At 40.1% G+C, this 20,342-nt stretch overlaps 1 protein-coding gene across 7 annotated transcripts in view; it reads left to right on the top strand.

Annotated features, from left to right (window-relative positions):
* The first annotated feature begins 1,205 nt into the window (after positions 1–1,205).
* The window catches only part of LOC124550887 (zinc finger protein 239-like), a 270,087-nt gene continuing 250,950 nt past the window's right edge, over positions 1,206–20,342 (top strand). For all 7 annotated transcript variants that reach the window (XM_047125660.1, XM_047125651.1, XM_047125658.1 and 4 more), the window contains exon 1: positions 1,206–1,385. In XM_047125660.1, coding sequence (XP_046981616.1) covers positions 1,383–1,385 — 3 coding nt within the window. In that variant the 5' untranslated portion in view covers positions 1,206–1,382. The remainder of the gene's footprint in view (positions 1,386–20,342) is intronic.

The raw sequence follows: 20,342 nt of genomic DNA, 5'->3' as shown, positions 1-20,342 counted from the left end.
CGGAATCATAAACTCAAAGAGAATTAGCAAGCTTAGCATAAAATTATTTATTTACTATTCTGTATGTTATTGCACCAGGCACATTTTTTTCTTATTTTTCTGTTCTGTTAAGTATTGCACCTGTCTTATTGCAGAATCACTGTGTTTACTGTTTTCAGGCAGAGAATGATAGAGTTGCAATTCATAAGCAGCTGGTCACCCTGAATACTGACAGGCGATTAGAAGCTGCTATGAATGTCTATTATCAATATACGACGGCATGGCTGACCTCGGAAAGATAGACGGACGTTAAAAAAAAAATTGTTAAAATTGATCCCCGAGCGACTTTTGGAATAGGAGTATTTTCTTACCAAGCTCTTGAGCAATGATTTTACTTCCGCGCGTGAGCCAAATTCTTCCGGCTTCTTTTTATAGCCATGATGATGTACGTCTTCTTTCTTGACCGTATCGTTTAGTTTTAAAATGATGAACTTTTTTGTGAGCATTGCTTAATGAGATGAACGAAACTTAGTTATCTTCCATTTGCAACTATATTCTTGCTATAAGTACTGCTGCGATACAATGCTTTTAGTGTATTTATCTCCTCCGTAATATAATAACTTCTGAAACTTCCTGGCAGATTAAAAGTGTGTCACGGATCGAGACTCGAACTCAGGACCTTTGCCTTTAGAGGGCAAGTGCTCTACCATCCTTTTTTTTTTTTTTCAATCTCATTTTGTTCGTTTTTGTTCGTTGCATCTGTTCGGGGCGGACGTCGTAAGACATCCGTTTAAGTTCGTTGTTGATCGATTAACTCAGTTTTTTTGTTACAGAGGGCAGCTAACCCTCTGACCGAACACGCTGTCTACCGTGTCGGCAAAATTAAGTTTTTCACTCGAGGGAAGACTTGAACGAAGGACCTCTCGTTCCGCAGCTGCTCACGCTAACCACGGGACCACAGCGCTCCTTTATTTACTAGTTTCTGTATTCTGTATAGTGTTTGACGCAGTTACCGGAAGATAGCCACTAATGGGCGTGTCTACGCATACTATTTACTACCTTCTGTATTCTGTATAGTGTTGACGCAGTTAGCGGAAAGTAGCCACTCATGGGCGTGTCTACGAACTTCATCGCCACTGATTCAAAAGGCGCGCTGCATCAGGGCCGACATCGAGTAGCCAATAGGTGCGTCTTATGACGTACATAGTGGGGGGGGAGACGCTTAATTAAATTAGTTGACATGTGCAAGTACAGCAGTATAATAACTTTATGGTTTGTAGTGAGGCGGACTTACTATGAGGCGGGGGCGTAACTGTAACTAGTTTTGCCGTAACATTTGTGAAAAATAAGTGGCATGTCGAAAGAAATATCTTGAATTGATCCTCCGAACAGTCACTCTGGAAATGGTTAGTTTTATCGTGACGACAGATGTAGAACATCTCATTTATTTCGTTAGCCCATGCGATCTCATGTTACGTAGTGTGCTACAGACTTCGGACAAAGTGTGCTAAAATTTACACTCAATATGTTATGTTTTTTAGTACACTCCAACAGCTTTATATAATATTTGTCTTACTGATTAGTTCACGTGTTGCAATTAACCATAAGCAGCACATTTACTGTAATAGGTATGCTTTTATACCGCACTTGTGGAGAGAGCTCCCTTTTGAAATAATTGTAGATTTGCATGTAATTCAAGTCTTCAGTCTTCAGGATGCATTAAGCAACACACTGTTAGAATCTAAAGTTCTGAAAGTGGTTTTTGCAGAAGTCTCTTAGTTTGTTTCAATTAATTATCCTTGTGGCTCTTTTCTGCACTCTAGAATTGCAAAGGGCAGTTGGAGAATTACCCCCGCGTATCACATCTTGTTTTAAGTGAACCTTAGTGTATGCATAGCATGCACTTAATCAGGCAGTAATTTTCCTCGCTTTCACTTTTCCTAGTGTTGTATATAATGCTACATAAAATGTAATGCATCCAAAATGTAACGTAATTTGCTAGGGTGTTGGGGGGAGGGGAAATCATTTAACAACATATCAGCACTACACCAGTCTGTACAGTGGTATGAGTAGTCTACATTACAGAAGTGGACCTTTAAAATCTAACTAAAATAACATACCTTGTTTTATCATAGTTCTGTAAACTTTGAATGTGTTAGGAAGATCGATCATATGCCTATTAAAGCATAATTTCTTGTTTATTTTATCTTCATTGATACATGTTTAGGTTGTGTTACACTACCACCACCATTTCATCTATTTTATTCGGCAGCACATTCAGTTGTTCATATTACTGTCACCTGCTGTATAGTTGTAATTTGAATATGTTTTGTTATCTGTAATGTTTGTTGATACTTGGAGTTTCATGATGTCAAAACTCTATGAACTATGTTGGGAACCTGCACTTATTCACTGATTAAGATATTAGAGAGAAAACAAGAAATTGTATTACTTAAGGCAGAATCTCCAAAACACACTTATTGCCAAAGTAAACGGGGATGCTGATAGTGAGCTTTTATAAAGAAAAATCAGCTAAAGGAATATGTAAACTTCCTTTAGTGGAGTAGATTAGTTGTTTGTTTACTACTTCATTGATCCATCCAAAAAATCTTCCCTGATTGTGGGATACAGAACAAACTCAAGACAAAAAGTAACACAACACAGTAAAAATACTGTGTTATTTCAGAAGGTATGTAAATTTTAGCTTCATCCACAAAAGATCTTGCACTATGTGCAGCAGATGCACTATCTTGTTTTAAGTCTCTTTTATGACAAATGTTTCAAAAATTATGCTGCTCAATAGAAGCAGTGATCTAATAAGAATGCCCTTACAGTTTGACAAGAGGATGTGAATGATCATATGATTTTTAACTTATGTGGAAGCTTATTGTAAATTTGTATACTAGTGTTTAGTGTGGAAGTTCTGTACGCTGATGTCGGTAGTGACTGGACATGAAGCTTTTTCTTTTACCTTGTATCATGCACATGGATATTAAAATTTTCATGTGTGTCTTCTAAATTCTTTCTAACTTACTTACAGATTTGTAGTATGGAAATACGGAAGCGTCCGATCCCACCCGTCTGCTTTGACCCATGACGTCACAAATATGGCGGAAACAAAAACAAACACACACACTACCCACAAGAAGCCTAATGACACTAATGGGACAAGTGCGGGAAATGGGGTGTTTTGGGTGGAGGGCAAACTAAATATAAACAAATTTAGACGCCTTGCGTAGCTACAACGTGTAAGTGAAGACAGCCATGCATGAATACCCACCCACCTCCCCAGGGGCCGTAACCCCTGCAACCCATAGAAGATAAAGATGCTTCAGTAGCTGATTAGTGTTTTTTGTCTTAAAAAAAAAAAAATCTCACGGGATAGAACGAACAGATCAGAAAGATAAATATAATAAACTAAAACAGAAATTTGAGGAAACAGATAATTAAAATAAGTAATAAGTGTTTTTAAATTAAAAAAAAAATCTCACGAGATAGAACGAACAGGTCAGAAAAGTAAATAAAATAAAACAGAACTGGAGACAGCCACACTCAAGCCAAACTCCGCGTCGTCATGACGTCACACACAACACCCCCCTTATGTCACGGGTCAAAGCCGACGCGTTGGATCGGACGCTTCTGTCGACCCTTGTAGTATGCACTTGCAGGGAAGTGAAATGATTGATGACTTTTCAAAGATTGCTACGCAGAATCTGTTTGTCAGGCACGTTGCATTGCTCTTACTGTTCTTTTCTGGGTTCGAAAAATGAGTGAAGTAGGCAGTGTATTATCCCAGAATATAATCCTGTACAGCAGGAAGCCATGGAATTGAGCAAAGAAGGCTGTTCGGACAGTACTAAAACTTACTTTCACTGAGAATAATTGTAGACTGTAATATATTTTGATTAGTGTTGCATTTATTTTGTTTATACGTGCATTGCAGTTGAAGCTATTTTGAAGCCATATGCTTAAAAACTTTGTTTCCAGAGAAGATAAAATTTTGTTAGAATTTGTTGTCACACGTGTGTTGCATGCATCATGTTTTAAACAGAAATTTAGGAATGTTTTTTTTGGTGTTTGTCAGTTGTATATTCCCCTCAAATCATTTATTTGGCTATGCTGTTGTTTCATTTACAGCATGTTTATATGCAGGAGAAAGAGATTCGCCCAAGAATATATCTGTAAGGGACTCCCTGTTTGTATTGATTTTTTAATTTCTGCATCTGAGAAATGTATCTTTTTCTTTAGTTCATGTTTTATTTGTATTTTCTGTGTCCTGTTCCTCAAGTATAGTGTGAATCGCTTTAGTGCAGCTCCTCTGATGCCATATTTTTTGAGTCTGTCTAACAGTATGTTGTGATCCAGTATGCCAAAAACTTTATGTAAGTCTAAAAAAATGCCAGTGTCACAGTTTTTGTCCATTATTTGGAGGGTATTGTGTATAAGATAATAGGTGGCAGTAGTTGTTGAATTATTTTTCCTGTATCTGTGCGGAGTATCAGCAAGAATTTTGTTTTTCTCAAAAAATTTCATTAAACTGTTACACATTAGTTTTTCTATGATTCCACTAAAGCCTGATAATAAGGCAGCTGGTCTCAAGTTTTCTGTACTTGACTAGTCCCCTTTCTTATGAATAGGGACCACTTTAGCAATTTTTTAAACAGTTTTGAAATGTTCTAGTCAGGGAAGATGAATTGACTATATCTGCAAGAGGCAGTGAAGTGTTTGTAATACATTACTTTGTTATGCAATCAGGAATACTACATTTATTGGCTGCATCAACTTATGATCATATTACTTCTCAACCTCATCAAGACCTGAGGATAGGGTACAACTCAGGCTGTCACTGTTATCTTCATTCAACAAAATAGTATGTATGATAATGAGTAAATACTGGAGTAAACAAATCAGTCTTTTTGTGAATGTTGCTCTCAGCGACAGGTCAAGTTAGTTGCTGTCCATAAACAGCTGAAGTTGTCCTGATTGCTAAGTGATTGGAAACTGCTGTGAGTGGGTTTGCTGGACAAACTACCAAGAAGATACCATAAGTACTCTCTTCTCCCTTAAGTGCAGTCTCATTTCCAGGAGATACATTACCAATCACTACATGTTGGCTAGACTATGTGGGGAGTCACTGGCAGGTTTGGACCCTACACATGGGAGACAGCAACCAACGTCTACTCGTGCATCACAGATGGTACCTTGTACCACTACTAGTCATTTCCTTTCCTGTTCCATTCAAAAACAGAGTGAAGGAAATACTGTCTACATGCCTCTGCACGAGTCCTAATTCCTCTTATCTTGTCGGTCTTTATGTGAAATGTACATTGACAGCAGCAGAATGATTCTGCATTCAACTTCAAATGCTGGTTCTCGGAATTTTCTCAACACTGCTTTGTGGAAAGAGCATTATCTTCTTGAGAGAGATTCCCATTTGAGACCATGTAGCATCTCTGTAGTACTTGTGTGTTTATTGAACCTACCATTAACAAATGTAGCAGCATGACTCTGATTTGTTTCAGTGTCTTCCTGTAATCCGACTTGGTGGGGTTTCAAAACACTCTAGCAGTACTCAAGAATGGGTCGCACTAGTGTTCTGTATGAGGTCTCCTGTATAGATAAGCTACACTTTCCTGAAATTCTGCCAATAAACTGGTATGAACCGTTTGCATTCCCCTCTACTGTCTTTACATGCTCGTTCAGTTTCACATCCCTTTGCAACATTACATTTACATATTTCATTGACGTGACTGTGTTGAGCAACACACAACTAGTGCTGTATTCATATGCATAAATTTACATTTTCCTGTATAAAGAGCTAACTGCCATTCATGAAACCAGATAGAAATTTTGTCTAAGTCATCTCCCATCCTCATACAGTCGCTTCACAGCAACACCATTTCATGCACCAGTATCATCAACTAACAACTGCAAATTGCTGCTCACCATGTCTGGTAGATCATTTAAGCCTAGTTTACACGACGACACTGACTTGCACCACTCGTTGCGTGAAACGAGTTGCATGCAAATGGTTTCGTATATTTCTGTAGATACACTGCCATCTGTGTACACTTCAGTTTTGTCGTTTGTAAGTGCCATATATTCTTGTCTAAAATGAAAGTTTTGGCAGCTGCACGAGTTGTGGTGGAGTTAATGCTTCTTTGCATGAAATCGCTGCATAAGAAGAAAGATAAAAAAAATTAAGAAACGTGTTTGGGTTCGCGAGTGGATTAAGAAAAGACGTCAGCTTGGTTGCTCTGAGACATTGCTAAAAGAAGACACAAGAAGTTATTTTGACCACCTCCGAATGATACCAGACCAGTTCACTTATCTTTTAAAACAAGTGAGCAATGCAATGAGGAAAAAAGATACTGTAATGCGTGAAGCATTGTCGCCAGAGCTAAAGTTACAAATTACATTGCATTTCCTGGCAAGTGGAGATTCATATTATTCACTACAATACCTGTATCGTGTTTCTAAGTCCACAGTTGCCAAATTTGTTCCAACTGTTTGTGATGCCATCTAATGGGACTTGCAGAATACATGAAGTTGAAGCATAACACTGTTTAATTATTTTTTTAATATTATTATTAAAGATCAAGAAAATACATTTGCAGGAAGACCACACCATTACAATTTAACTTAATTCATTGTGGCATCATAGTATAAGTGGATGGTTTCTAACTGTGACAGCCCTTCTTCCCCACCTAGTATTTCCTCAGCAGCAACTAACTGTTCTGAATGTACCTGGTCTTTCTTTTGCCATTTGACCAAGAAAAGCTTTCGCTAATAGGTAATTAGGGACTGGATTCCCTTCATCAGTTCTATGTTATATTCTTCTGGCAGTTTCTTCTTTTGCTTCATAATGCTCTTGCAAAAACTGACAATTTCATCTTCCTCATCAGGCTGATTTGTAATTGACCTTAGTGCACCGACAGCATTTTTGAGATGCTGGAAAGGATCTTCAACATGTCTTTTCTTTGTGCTGTCTTTTGATGCTGACTGCAAGCTACTGTTGCAAGATTGAACACTCACATGGTCATTGACTTTGTCCATGCCTGATGTGGGTGGAGACTGTGGTTCATTTATTAGTGTGTCCTCCAATGCATACAGATTTTTATTTTCTTCATTTTATGTATTATCATCCTGGATGGGAGAGAATGAGATTGTTATAACCAGACTTGTGATACACCTGATCATAATTTAGTATCATTCTAATGAACTGCAATACTTTAAAAAAGTAAAGGTACCCCAGACTGAAAATGAATGGAGGGACATAATGAAAAACTTTGAGGTTACATAGAATTTCCCATGCTTTGGTGCAGTAGACGGGAAACATGTAATGATTAAATGTCCACCAAAAACTGTTTCTCAATTCCACAATTATAAGGGAAACTTCAGCATTGTTCTTTTTGCTGTTGTAGACAGTAACTACTGTTTTACTTATGTTGATATAGGCGAAGCAGGGAGGGCATCTGATGGTGGCATTTTTGCAAGCTGCACATTAAAATCGGCAATAGAATGCGGAACTCTCATATTTGATGAAGCCTTACCCGAAACATGGCCCACTCTGTGTAAAAGAAAAAATATTCAATTACAGACTTTCAAGAGCTCAACTTGTTGTAGAAAAAGTGTTCGGGATTCTTGTGTTGAAATTTCGCCTTTTTGAAAAACCGATACCACTCCACCTACAAACAGTGGACAAAATTGTCAGGGCTACTTGCGTTATCCACAACTGGCAGAGTAAAACAGCTCCCCAACAATATGTACAGCTCCAATAGATAGACCAGGAGAATGTGAAAAGTGGAATTTATCAGCCAGGGATATGGAGGAGTATAAATGCTGGGGGGCTGATAAACACAAAGCTACAAGCCGGCAACAATAATTATTCAAAACAGGCTGCATTAAGAAGAGCATGGTTTGCAGACTACTTTGTTACAGATGGTGCTGTACCATGGCAAAATTTAAGAGTATGAAAATATGTAGCAGTACTACAAACTGTGAATGTTAAGCATTGATAACTTTTTAAATAAATTAATATTGAGTGAATAATTCGACTTGCCAGATTTGTGTATCCCTTTCTCCTGTACAGAATTTTCCTTAAAAATGAATCAGCCATCTCAAACCATGGGATTTTCGTCTTGTATATGTGGCCTTTCCCACAGCTAGATGTTTTGCTTGCCTGCATTTTTCTTAATTAATTGGTATATGTACTCTGAAGTGAATATATTTTACCCTGCAGCTCAGACATCATCAGTCATTCAATGTTTAGATCTCGTAGTGCAGCAACACGTCGCTGCTTGTTTTTGTAGTCAGCTTGATTAAAATCACACAATCACTTATGCATAGCGTAGATATCCAAAAAGCGAAGAATTTCTTCCATTTCCCACTTCACATTTCTGTTTGTTTACACTGTACTGACACACCTAACCTCAAATCACGTGTGACTAGTGTCACCAAAGTTGGAGCAAGCCGAAACTGCTTAGTTTCACAATCTAGTTGCGCAAATGCGATCTACGCATGCGCAGTGGTCAGGCAGCGCCATTGCATGCAACCTAGTGTCATCATGTAAAATAAGATTTATGGGATTAGGGAACCGGATTGGTCCTATCGCACCTCCCTGGGGCAGTCCTGACGACACTCATCTCTGACGAACTCTCGCCAGAGGACAACATACTAGGTTCTATTACGTAAGAAGTCTTTGAGCTAATCGTATAGCCTGTACAGGTACCACTAAAATTTCAGGTTACTATGCCACTTAAAACAATTTTGAAGTGCTGTTTCCCACTGAAACTGAGCCTCTGTGACAAACTTCATCCATTGGGAAGCCTGTGTGTCAGGGGGAAGCATGTGCAATGAGACAAAATTCTTTTAATCGTTATCAGTTCAAATGTACCATGAACAGTGCTACTACATAGGGGAGTAGCAGCAAAGGATGAAAAAAAATCACATAGTACATTCATGTGTGTGCCCAGAGGCCTCATTGAGCATGTAGAAAAGCCTGTTCCAGCACCTACTGGAACAACAGAGCGCAGCCAGTTGCAGATCTGGCTCATGTTGCAACAAACAGTACTTGTTATCAGGGCTCAGAGGTCATACTTCAGTCATTCCAGTGACTGGCAGAGAAGGTGGAGAAAATTAGTCCTTCTTGTAGGAGTTCAACAAGGAAAAGGATTGTTCACACTCTTCATTAAAGACTTGGCAGGCTACCTCAGGTTTTATGCACATGATGCAGATATTTATAAATAAGCATCATGTGGAAAAAGCTGCACAAATGTTCAGCAAGATCTTGATAAGAATACAAAGTGATGGAAAGCTTGGCAACTTATTTTAATTATTCAGAAATGTAAAATTTTGCACTTAACAAGATGCAGAAAGATCATATCCTATGTCTAAAGTATCAGTGATTCGCAGTTGGGACCAGTCAACAAATACAAATATTTGGGTTTAACAGTTTATGGGATATAAAGTGGAACAATGACAGGGGCAGTCATAAAGCACATGGCAGACTTTGGGTCATTGGTAGAACACTGGGCTAAAGGGTATATGCAGCTCCTCTGTTGTGTACTGCAGTTGGTAATTGCATGATGATTGATGGGAAGTGAGTGATTGCAATTATTTTCAATATGGAGAGTGAGAAGAAAACTAGATGTCATGACAGACTGACCTGAATTCTGCTCACTGTTTGTTGTGTGCACTTCACATAATCCATTGTGCAATCACCAACTACAGCAAACAGTGAAAGAGACAGGTACAGCACAACTGTACTTTTGTTGGATAGAGGGAAAAGGCAATCTGCCCGCAAAGAAAATTACTTAAGAAAACACTTGTGTGTTCAATTTTAGAATATTGCTTTAGTGTGGAGGATCCATTTCCCTCCATTACCAAATCCATTATTCCATGGTGCCTCAGGATGTGTCTTATCAACCAAGCCTTTCTTTTAATCAAGTTGTGACGCAAGCTCTTTTCTCCTCATATTAACTCAGCACTTCTTCATTAGTTATCCATTGTACCCATCTAGTTTGTGCAAGTGAAAGTTGTGATTCCACCAGTCTGCTTGCTTTGGTCTGTGATGTAAGTGTGTTGTGTTTTATTATGTCATGGTGGCATGGTGTTTTTGAGTCCTGTCTTGTTTGTAGACGGTGTGTTGTAATATCTGGTGGCATTCTCTTCTGTTGGATATTTGTGTTTCAAAGTTTTTTTTGTAAGTATCTACTTTGACATTGTTATCTGGGTGTGTGAAATTGTCATTGGAAGAATTTGTACTGGTCTGCTACTGAGTTGCTTTGATTTTATGTAGCGTGGATAATGGATTCATGCTTGAGTTTGGTTGTTTTGTTTTATTTTGTGTGTGTGTGTGTGTGTGTGTGTTTGTTTTATATAATAATTTTTTTCCTGTTTTGTTGTTGTTTTGGATTGTGGTAGGTAGATATTGTGGACATTGGTTCATGGTGTGGGTTCCTGTAGTCATGTCCTAGTTCATGAACCACGGGCAACGTATGAGTGGCCAAGTAAGTGGGCCCGACAGTCGGGATACCAGTTACTTTAGAATAAGGCTGGGCATCTCGGACATATTCTGAGTCGTGGTCACCTTTGTGCTCATACGGCAAAGACTACCAAATCCACTGGTTAGTCCCTCAGCCGTTAGGGGTAAAACCCAATGGGACTCGGGGCAAGTAAGGCTAGCAACCTGCTTCCCTGGTACTTTAAATATGATGCTGGTAACAATCAGAGCAAAATGCCTCGGACCTTTGGAGGCGACGGAGTCCCACCTCTAACTGACAAACCAGGGACTCCTAAGATACGACTTGGCAAACAAATGGTAATGAGATGGGGAGCTATTAATATCAATGGGGGCTACTCTGGGAAGAAGGTAGAACTGGCAGAGGCTGCAAGTAAGATGGGGCTGGACGTTTTAGCTGTTAGTGACATTCGGGTAAGGGGTGAGAAAGAAGAGGTAGTGGGAGAATACAAGGTCTACCTGTCAGGAGTCAAAGCAGGAATAGCACAATGGGGTGTAGGGCTTTACATCAGGAAAGAAATGAAACCCAGCGTAGTTGCAATAAGGTATGTAAACGAACGACTGGTGTGGACAGATTTGACAGTGTCTAGCAAGAACATTAGGATTGTGTCAGTATATTCGCATTGTGAAGGGACAGACCAAGATAAGATGAATAGTTTTTATGAGGCACTCAGTGATGTAGTTGTTAGAGTAAAGGACAAGGACAGTGTTCTGCTCATGGGTGATTTTAACGCCAGGATTGGAAATCGAACAGGAGGGTATGAAAAGGTTATGGGTAAATTTGGAGAGGATATGGAGACCAACAGGAACGGGAAACAACTCTCGGATTTCTGTGCCAGTATGGGCTTAGTAATCACAAACTCCTTTTTTAAACATAAGAACATTCACTGGTATACTTGGGAAGGCAGGGGAACCAGATCTGTCATTGACTATATAATAACAGATCAGGAATTCAGGAAGGCTGTGAGGGACACACGTGTATTCAGGGGATTCTTTGATGACACTGATCATTATTTAATCTGCAGTGAAATTGGGATTGTGAGGCCGAAAGTGCAGGAGGTCAGGTCCATATGTAGGAGGATAAGAGTGGAGATACTTCAGGATAAGGAAATCAGGCACAAGTACATAACAGCGATCTCAGAAAGGTACCAGTTAGTTGAATGTAGTCAATTACAGTCATTGGAAAAGGAATGGACAAGGCACAGGGACACAGTACTAAAAGTGGCTAAAGAATGTCTTGGAACAGTAGTGTGTAAAAGTAGGATGAAGCAAACAGCTTGGTGGAATGATACAGTCAAGGCAGCCTGTAAAAGGAAAAAGAAGGCATATCAAAAATGGCTACATACCAGAACCCAGGTAGACAGAGAAAGTTATGTTGAAGAAAGAAACAAAGCCAAACAGATAATTGCAGCATCCAAGAAGAATTTGGAAACAGGTTGGAGACTATGGGTCAAGCTGCTGGAAAACCATTCTGGAGTGTAATTAGCAGTCTTCGAAAGGGAGATAAGAAGGAAATGACAAGTATTTTGGACAGGTCAGGAAAACTGCTGGTGAATCCTGTGGATGCCTTGGGCAGATGGAGGGAATATTTTGAAGAGTTGCTCAATGTAGGTGAAAATGCGATCAGTAATGTTTCAGATTTCGGGGTAGAATGGGATAGGAATGATGATGGAAATAGGATCACATTTGAGGAAGTGGAAAAAATGGTCAATAGATTGCAGTGCAATAAAGCGGCTGGGGTGGATGAAATTAAGTCGGAACTCATCAAATACAGTGGAATGTCAGGTCTTAAATGGCTACACAGGATAATTGAAATGGCCTGGGAGTCGGGACAGGTTCCATCAGACTGGACAAAAGCAGTAATCACACCAATATTCAAACATGGAAACAGAAAAGATTGTAACAACTACAGAGGTATCTCTTTAATCAGTGTTGTGGGTAAAATATTCTCAGGTATTGTTGAAAGGAAAGTGCGAGTATTAGTTGAGGACCAATTGGATGAAAATCAGTGTGGGTTTAGGCCTCTTAGAGGTTGTCAGGACCAGATCTTTAGCTTACGGCAAATAATGGAGAAGTGTTATGAGTGGAACAGGGAATTGTATCTATGCTTTATAGATCTAGAAAAGGCATATGACCGGGTTCCTAGGAGGAAGTTATTGTCTGTTTTACAAGATTATGGAATAGGAGGCAAACTTTTGCAAGCAATTAAAGGTCTTTACATGGATAGTCAGGCAGCAGTTAGAGTTGACGGTAAATTGAGTTCATGGTTCAGAGTAGTTTCAGGGGTAAGACAAGGCTGCAACCTGTCTCCCCTCTTGTTCATATTATTTATGGATCATATGTTGAAAACAATAGACTGGCTGGGTGAGATTAAGATATGTGAACACAAAATAAGCAGTCTTGCATATGCGGATGACTTAGTTGTGATGGCAGATTCGATTGAAAGTTTGCAAAGTAATATTTCAGAGCTAGATCAGAAATGTAAGGACTATGGTATGAAGATTAGCATCTCCAAAACGAAAGTAATGTCAGTGAGAAAGAAATATAAACAGATTGAGTGCCAAATAGGAGGAACAAAGTTAGAACAGGTGGACGGTTTCAAGTACTTAGGATGCATATTCTCACAGGATGGCAACATAGTGAAAGAACTGGAAGCGAGGTGTAGCAAAGCTAATGCAGTGATCGCTCAGCTACAGTCTACTCTCTTCTGCAAGAAGGAAGTCAGTACCAAGACTAAGTTATCTGTGCACCGTTCGATCTTTCAACCAACTTTGTTGTATGGGAGCGAAAGCTGGGTGGATTCAGGTTACCTTATCAACAAGGTTGAGGTTACGGATATGAAAGTAGCTAGGATGATTGCAGGTACTAGTAGATGGGAACAATGGCAGGAGGGTGTCCACAATGAGGAAATCAAAGAAAAACTGGGAATGAACTCTGTAGATGTAGCAGTCAGGGCGAACAGGCTTAGATGGTGGGGTCATGTTACACGCATGGGAGAAGCAAGGTTACCCAAGAGACTCATGGATTCAGCAGTAGAGGGTAGGAGGAGTCGGGGCAGACCGAGGAGAAGGTACCTGGATTCGGTTAAGAATGATTTTGAAGTAATAGGTTTAACATCAGAAGAGGCACCAATGTTAGCACTGAATAGGGGATCATGGAGGAACTGTATAAGGGGGGCTATGCTCCAGACTGAACGCTGAAAGGCATAATCAGTCTTAAATGATGATGATGATGGTGGTTCACCATAGTTGTTTAGGTTATGTTTTTGATATTTGTTATGTGAATGAGTTTTGATGTGTTGTACTGCAGACACTGGAATAGACAGGTTAAGTGAAAGTTTGGTTAATGGATTTGTAATTTGATCCTGTTTGTTTTTGGTACTGTGGGCTTGCTTAAATCAAGCAAAGTATGCAGTATCAGGATTATAATTGTGTGTGGGTTCATGGTATTGGTGATTTCGTATGAGCTATATAGGTCATGTGAAATGTACAGTACCAGTGGTTTTCATTTTTGCATGTTTTGGGGGTGCTGAATGTTAAAAATTTTCTGTGTTTGATCATCAAATTATTATTTGTTTTGAAATTGTCTTTATTTGTATAGTTGTATATTTAGTTTTTCCCTGCCGAAAAATGCCTACTTCCCTTTGTTGTCACTTTAGTGTCATTTTATTGCTGGAATTAAATGTTTTGCATATTGTACATGTTTGTTCATGGTTGCAGTGAGTGGTGTCATGATCACCAATGAAACAGCAATGTCTGCCATCTTGATGATGCCATAGGTCAAAGAAGATGGGCAGGTTTGCAACTTTCAGTTTTGCCAGTAGTCACAATATTATGAAAGGATTGATTGCTACTCTCCATGTGGAGATGCTGAGTCACAGACAGTCACAATGAAAAGTCTTCTGTACATTTAAGCTTTTGGTCAAAAGCTATTCATCTGGAGTAGAAGGCACAGTCATACACACATGATGACTGTCTCTGACTGTGGAGGCCTTAGCAGTCGGAGATGGTGGTCACAACATTTGTGTGAGAGGACCTATTGACTGGCTTATAACATGGAGCTGTCTTTTTCTTGTGATTGCCTGTAACAAAACATCTCCTCCATACAGTGAGCAGCAATCTAAACTTTCCATAATATTGTCATAAGGGTTCTTTGGTACGCATAACATGATATTTCAGAAGCCTCTATGCTCTTCTTGCTGATACTGTTTATTATCTATGTTTCCCTTCTGTACAAGGCTACACTGCAAACTCTCATAGAAAATTACAGTAGTTTAAAAGTTCTCTACTCCTTTCTGTTTTTTCAAAAAATAAAACTTTTCAGACTATCAGCAAACTGCATTTCAAATTCTCTGTACTCCTGCCATTGCCAATTATTTTGTAATCCAAATGGCAAAACTTGGTTTTGTGTCTCATTTCCTAATGTAAATATCTCAGTATGACCAGATTTAATTTGACTGCATTTCAGCACCATTGTTTCACTGTTACTGGTTTCCAGCTAATAACCTCTTCTCAACCACTAACTGGCAGATGCCAAGATGGTTCCTTCTTAAAGGCCATGACCATCGACCTATCATATCCTCGTAAAAGCATATTTATATATTTTGTGTGTGTATATTTTTGAATTATTATTTTTGTTGTATGACAGTGGCAAACCTTATATAATTTTCCTGTGATCTCTGAAAACCCCTGTGAAACTTGCTGGGCAGAACAACCGATTAGGATTGTGGAAAGGGCCGAATAAGGTGTTGGTCAGTTTCACTCAAAATTGTAATTTATTGTAATTTAATGACATATTTACAACCAAAGCGGCACATAGCCGAACTTTTACAAGTACTAGTCTCAAACACCAATTCTGTCATGGCTGAAGGCCTCCAAACAAGTCATCTCAAAAATCAACAACGTAAATATTTTAAGTGACTGAAGATACACAGTTAAGAATTACAAATAAAATATTTACATTTCTTAAAGGGTAATTTTAAGAATAAGGTTTTAAGTGGCTGAAGACCCACAATTGATTTTCCAAAATTCAAAAATACCATAAACCTTTGAGGGCAGAGGATCACAATGTTTAAGCATGAAAGGTAGTTTTAAGAATAAGGTTCCAAGTCGCTGAAGGCCCACAATTAATTTTCCAAAATTTTTAAGAAAACTATAACCATAAGCCTTAAGTTTTAAGTGGCTGAAACTGCACTAAAAGAAAAAGACAATAACCTTTGAGCAAATATCCACTTGCCGGAATTCGAACTTACTTATACGTGGCTGAAGGCCTTCAATTTACATAAAACACAGTAACATCAAGAATTTTTTAAATCATTGGCTGTGATAGATTATAACAAACAATTAAACACTGGTGAGAAAGACAATAAAGACAACGGCATTCGGAAACCTCCAGGGGGTCAGTTTGCCCTTATTCACTTAGTTGAGACAGGTGGTGAGCCCAGCTACATTTGGTCCGACTGAACCCAACCAAGGGACAGTCATGGACTGATTGACAAAACGACTTGTTTGCCACCAATCAGAACATGAGAACTCAAACACAAAATGTTACAGACGTAATTATTCACAATCAAATATGTACATGAATTAAGCTCTCAAAACTACACACCATGTTTGACAGCGACAACAGGTGAGGAGAGGACACTGCCTGAAATTACGTTACTGGCCAGAGCAGGCAACTAGAACAATGACAGCCACAAGGCAGAAAATTCCGCTGGTGCACTTGAATTGTAGTCAATGAATATAGTTAATTCAACTGCATGGCGGCTAAATTTCAGCAATGCAAACACTTGGTGTTGCTCACAGGAAAACCTCCCCAACAGCGAACCACCAAAACGAACCACACAACATGAATGGATGTGGCTTTGGTACTTAAAACACCACTCAACTTTGATGCCCTGGGTCAGTGAGCAGTAAAGCTCATAGCGATCGGACAGCTCCACACATGTTCCGAGACTGCGCAGCGACCGCCAGCAGACCCAGCTGACTGCATCGCGTGGAGATATTGGTCCACACCAATGACTCCTCTCAGAATGCCGAAAACATCTAAAATAGTCATCAGTGGAAATGATGCCATCGACACACACAACCTGACAGCACTTGCACAGAGACCCGAATGACACCCAACAGTAACTAAGCACACACTGGTGAGCCAAAACGCATCGTCCGGTAGGACGACTGACCGACAATCCACCAATACCATGGCCCGGCTCAAGTGATGTGTGGTGGCAATGGTCAGGCAAGTCATGTTGATGTGGACCTTATTGCTGCTCCAACCCGACTACACTAGTGCCGCAGTTCAACTCCCCAACTGGCAGGTCCGGACTGCGCTCCAGACGCATTCCAACTGACTGGTAGCCCGAACTCGTTTCACGACAGACAACCACCGGGAAGTCATAGCAGTCGAGCAAGGATACTACGAGAGGGGATATATTGATACACGCTGCTAGCACCGCTCATGGTCAGCAAAGCAGCAACTCAGTGACAGTAGTAAGTTAAGTTAATGTAGTGAGGTGGAAGTATGTTAAAAACAGGGTGTAAAATACATGATGGCGGGAACATGAGCCATGCACAGCTCAATCGCTGCATGGATAAATAAATAAATTAATTAATTGCATTCTCCTGATTTTCCATTCTACTGATCTTTTCCATCTGTGACAGAATTACAGTGTCAGCGGCAAACCTTAAAGGTTTTCATTTCTCCTTCCTAAAAATTTTTTCAGTTCCAAAATTTCTCCTTGGCTTTTGTTACTGCTTTCCTAGTGTGCAGACTGAATAATCTTGAATACTCACACAAGCTACTATCCTGTCTTATTCCCTACACATTTGTTGCCTCCATTTCACATCCTTCATCTCCTAGGACTACTTTCTGTACAAATTGTTGACAACATTTTGATATCTTAATTTTTTTCCCTGAAACTTCAACACTGTCAAACTCTTGTTCTAAGTCAACAAAGAATATCAATATGGGTTTGCCTTTTATACCCTATCTTCAAAGATAAGTTGTAATGGCAGTGTTGCTTTGCAAGTTACTAGATTTCTGTGGAATCCAACCTGATTTTTCTCTAGGTCAGCTACTGTCAGGTGCTCCATTCTTCTGTAGTTAGTTTGTGTTAGTATTTTACAACCATGACTTATTAAATTGATGCTTCCTTAATACTCACACCTGTTGATACACGCCTTTTCGATAATTGGGATTGTTACTTTCTTGGTGAAGCCTGATGATATTTCCCCTGTCTCATATATCTTGCACACCAGGTGGAAAGCTTTTGCAGCTGTTGGTGCTCCCAAGGATCTCATTAACTCTGGGGGAATGTTGTCCACTTCAGGGGCTTTGTTTCAACTTAGGTCTTGCAGTGCTCTATCAAATTCTTCTTGCAGTGTCACGTTTTCCATCACACCATCATCTGTTTGCTTTCTCTTCTCAATAGTGTCACCTTCAAGTTGATTTTCCCTGTATAGCTCTTCTATACATTCACTAGCAAACTTCGCAATTGATAAGCATGTATGGGAATCAGGTATACATCCTAATTGCCTTCTTCTTCCTCTCTGCCCATCTCCTCCTCTTACACTCTCTCTCTCTCTCTCTCTCTCTCTCTCTCTCTCTCTCTCTCTCACTCTCTCTCCAGTTCCTCATCCTCCCTCTCTCTGTCCTGCTTTCCCCTTTCTATGCCAATTTCCTTTCCCCCCTCTCCCCCTGCCCCCTCTGCCCATCCCTTAAACCTCCCCCCCTTCCTCCCACTCTCTGACCTTGAGCCTTATTTGTTAGTGCAAGCAAAAACCTTGACTGACAATTGAAGTCACATAAAATGAACAGATAAATCAGTTTGGATCACTAATATATGGGGTATGAAAGAGATCCACTCGATCTGTGAAGATAGTATCTTCAGTGACAGTATTTTGCATAGTTTTAATCTGTGACTGGTGGGATTAAAAAGTTAGCCATAAACATAACTTCCTTGTTTTCTCTTAAAATCAACTGTGAGAAAGAAAAGAAAAGAAAACCCAGCACATTGTTGTGTATACAAATTTTGTTTCAAATTATACAGGATGTCCCAGATGAAAGTAGCCCATGTAAATATAAAGGAAATGCAGCAAAATTACAGAAACAAAGAGCTGAAATAGGTTTAACATTTATTTAAAATGAAAAGTAAAGTGAAAAATACATTTGTAGGTGATGCTGAAAGAGACCCCTCTGCAAAATCAATACACAGTTGTGCACTTCTAAGCATAGTCAGATACAACCGGTGTAAAGTTTGGCTCTTGATGATGCCAACTTCATGGCTGATGTTATCTTTCAGTTCCTGTACTTTCTGTGACTTTGTTTCATAGGGCTTGCTCTTCAAGTGTCCCCACAGGAAAAAGTCACATATTTTTAGATCCAGTGAACTTCGTGGCCATAAATCTTTGCTGACAGTTCGTTTCTCAGTGAAGACATTGTGGACTGTTTCCTAGGATAACTTAGACCTCTGGCATGATACCCCATCCTGCTGGAAGAAGCAATATTGTCTTTTATATTTGATGTGTTGAACACACAATGTATCAAAAATTTCCATGTATGCAACCGTGTTAAAAAAAAAAACACAAACATTCCAATGATGCACATTTCTGTTACACTGCACCGAACCAATTTTTTCATCATGGAGTGGTTGCTGATAAACAATGTTTGGGTTCTGTGTTGCCCAGTACCTTATGTTCTGTGAACTCTCACAACCAGGAAGGTGAAACTAGGCTTCATCACTCGTAATCTAATGGAAAGTATCTAACAAACCATCACTATCAGCAAACTTACACATTTCAGACTGGGTTTTTGTTTGAGGGATCTATGATAGATTATAGTTAACCTGGGGGATAACCTAGTTGCAAATATGGTATAGAATCTGATATGGATTCCATTGGGCCCTGGGGCTTTGTTCAGTTTTAATGATGTCAGTGTCACTGACACTAATCCCCCCTGCGGGTCCGGGGATTAGAATAGGCCCGCGGTATTCCTGCCTGTCGTAAGAGGCGACTAAAAGGAGTCCATCCCCCTCACGGGGGTAGTTCGCGCCTGCGTCCGGAGACGGACGGTTCCACGACCTATCATCGTGGTCCTTTTGGTTTTTTCACTTCTCGTTTCTTCCTTCCTTTTGTTGGTTCCTTTCTTTGCTCTTCTCCACCTCACTGTCTTCCTTACTCTTTCCCTTGCCTTCTCCTTGCCTTCTCATTGCCTTTTTCTCCTTGCCTTCTCATTGCCTTTTTCTCCTTGCCTTCTCATTGCCTTTTTCTCCTTGCCTTCTCATTGCCTTTTTCTCCTTGCCTTCTCATTGCCTTTTTCTCCTTGCCTTCTCATTGCCTTTTTCTCCTTGCCTTCTCATTGCCTTCTTCCCCTTGCTTTCTCATTGCCTTCTTCTCCTTGCCTTCTCTGGTCTCCGCCTCGGCGTTTGAGACAGTCTGTCCTCTTTCTCCCTCTCTCTCTTCTTTTTCCTCTTCTTCCTTCCTCCCTGTGCGTGCCTGAAGGCCGACCCACGCGTTCGCACGCGTAGCCGGTGACGGGGTAACGCGTAAGTCCCCGCCCTGGGTAGACATGTAAGGCACGCGCGTACCCCCTGGTAAAGGCCAGGCCCGGGGAGGGGTGATTGCCTGAGCTGATACCTTCTGACCATGCCGATTGGTCCCTCCGTCTGTTTCTCGGGAGGTGTGACCTGAGGTGTAAACATTCACCTAAGGCGGGAGTGCCCTCTGAGAGGGTCCCCACAAGGAAGGAGCGCGCCATCGGAGACGCTGGCAATCATGGGGGATTCCTCCACAATGGATTCTACTCCATCTCTTTCGACTTCGACCCAAAAACGGAAACGTGACCA

Source organism: Schistocerca americana, chromosome 9 (assembly GCF_021461395.2).
Source record: "Schistocerca americana isolate TAMUIC-IGC-003095 chromosome 9, iqSchAmer2.1, whole genome shotgun sequence".
NCBI classification, from domain to species: domain Eukaryota; kingdom Metazoa; phylum Arthropoda; class Insecta; order Orthoptera; family Acrididae; genus Schistocerca; species Schistocerca americana.
This window is presented reverse-complemented; position numbering and strand designations above follow the sequence as displayed.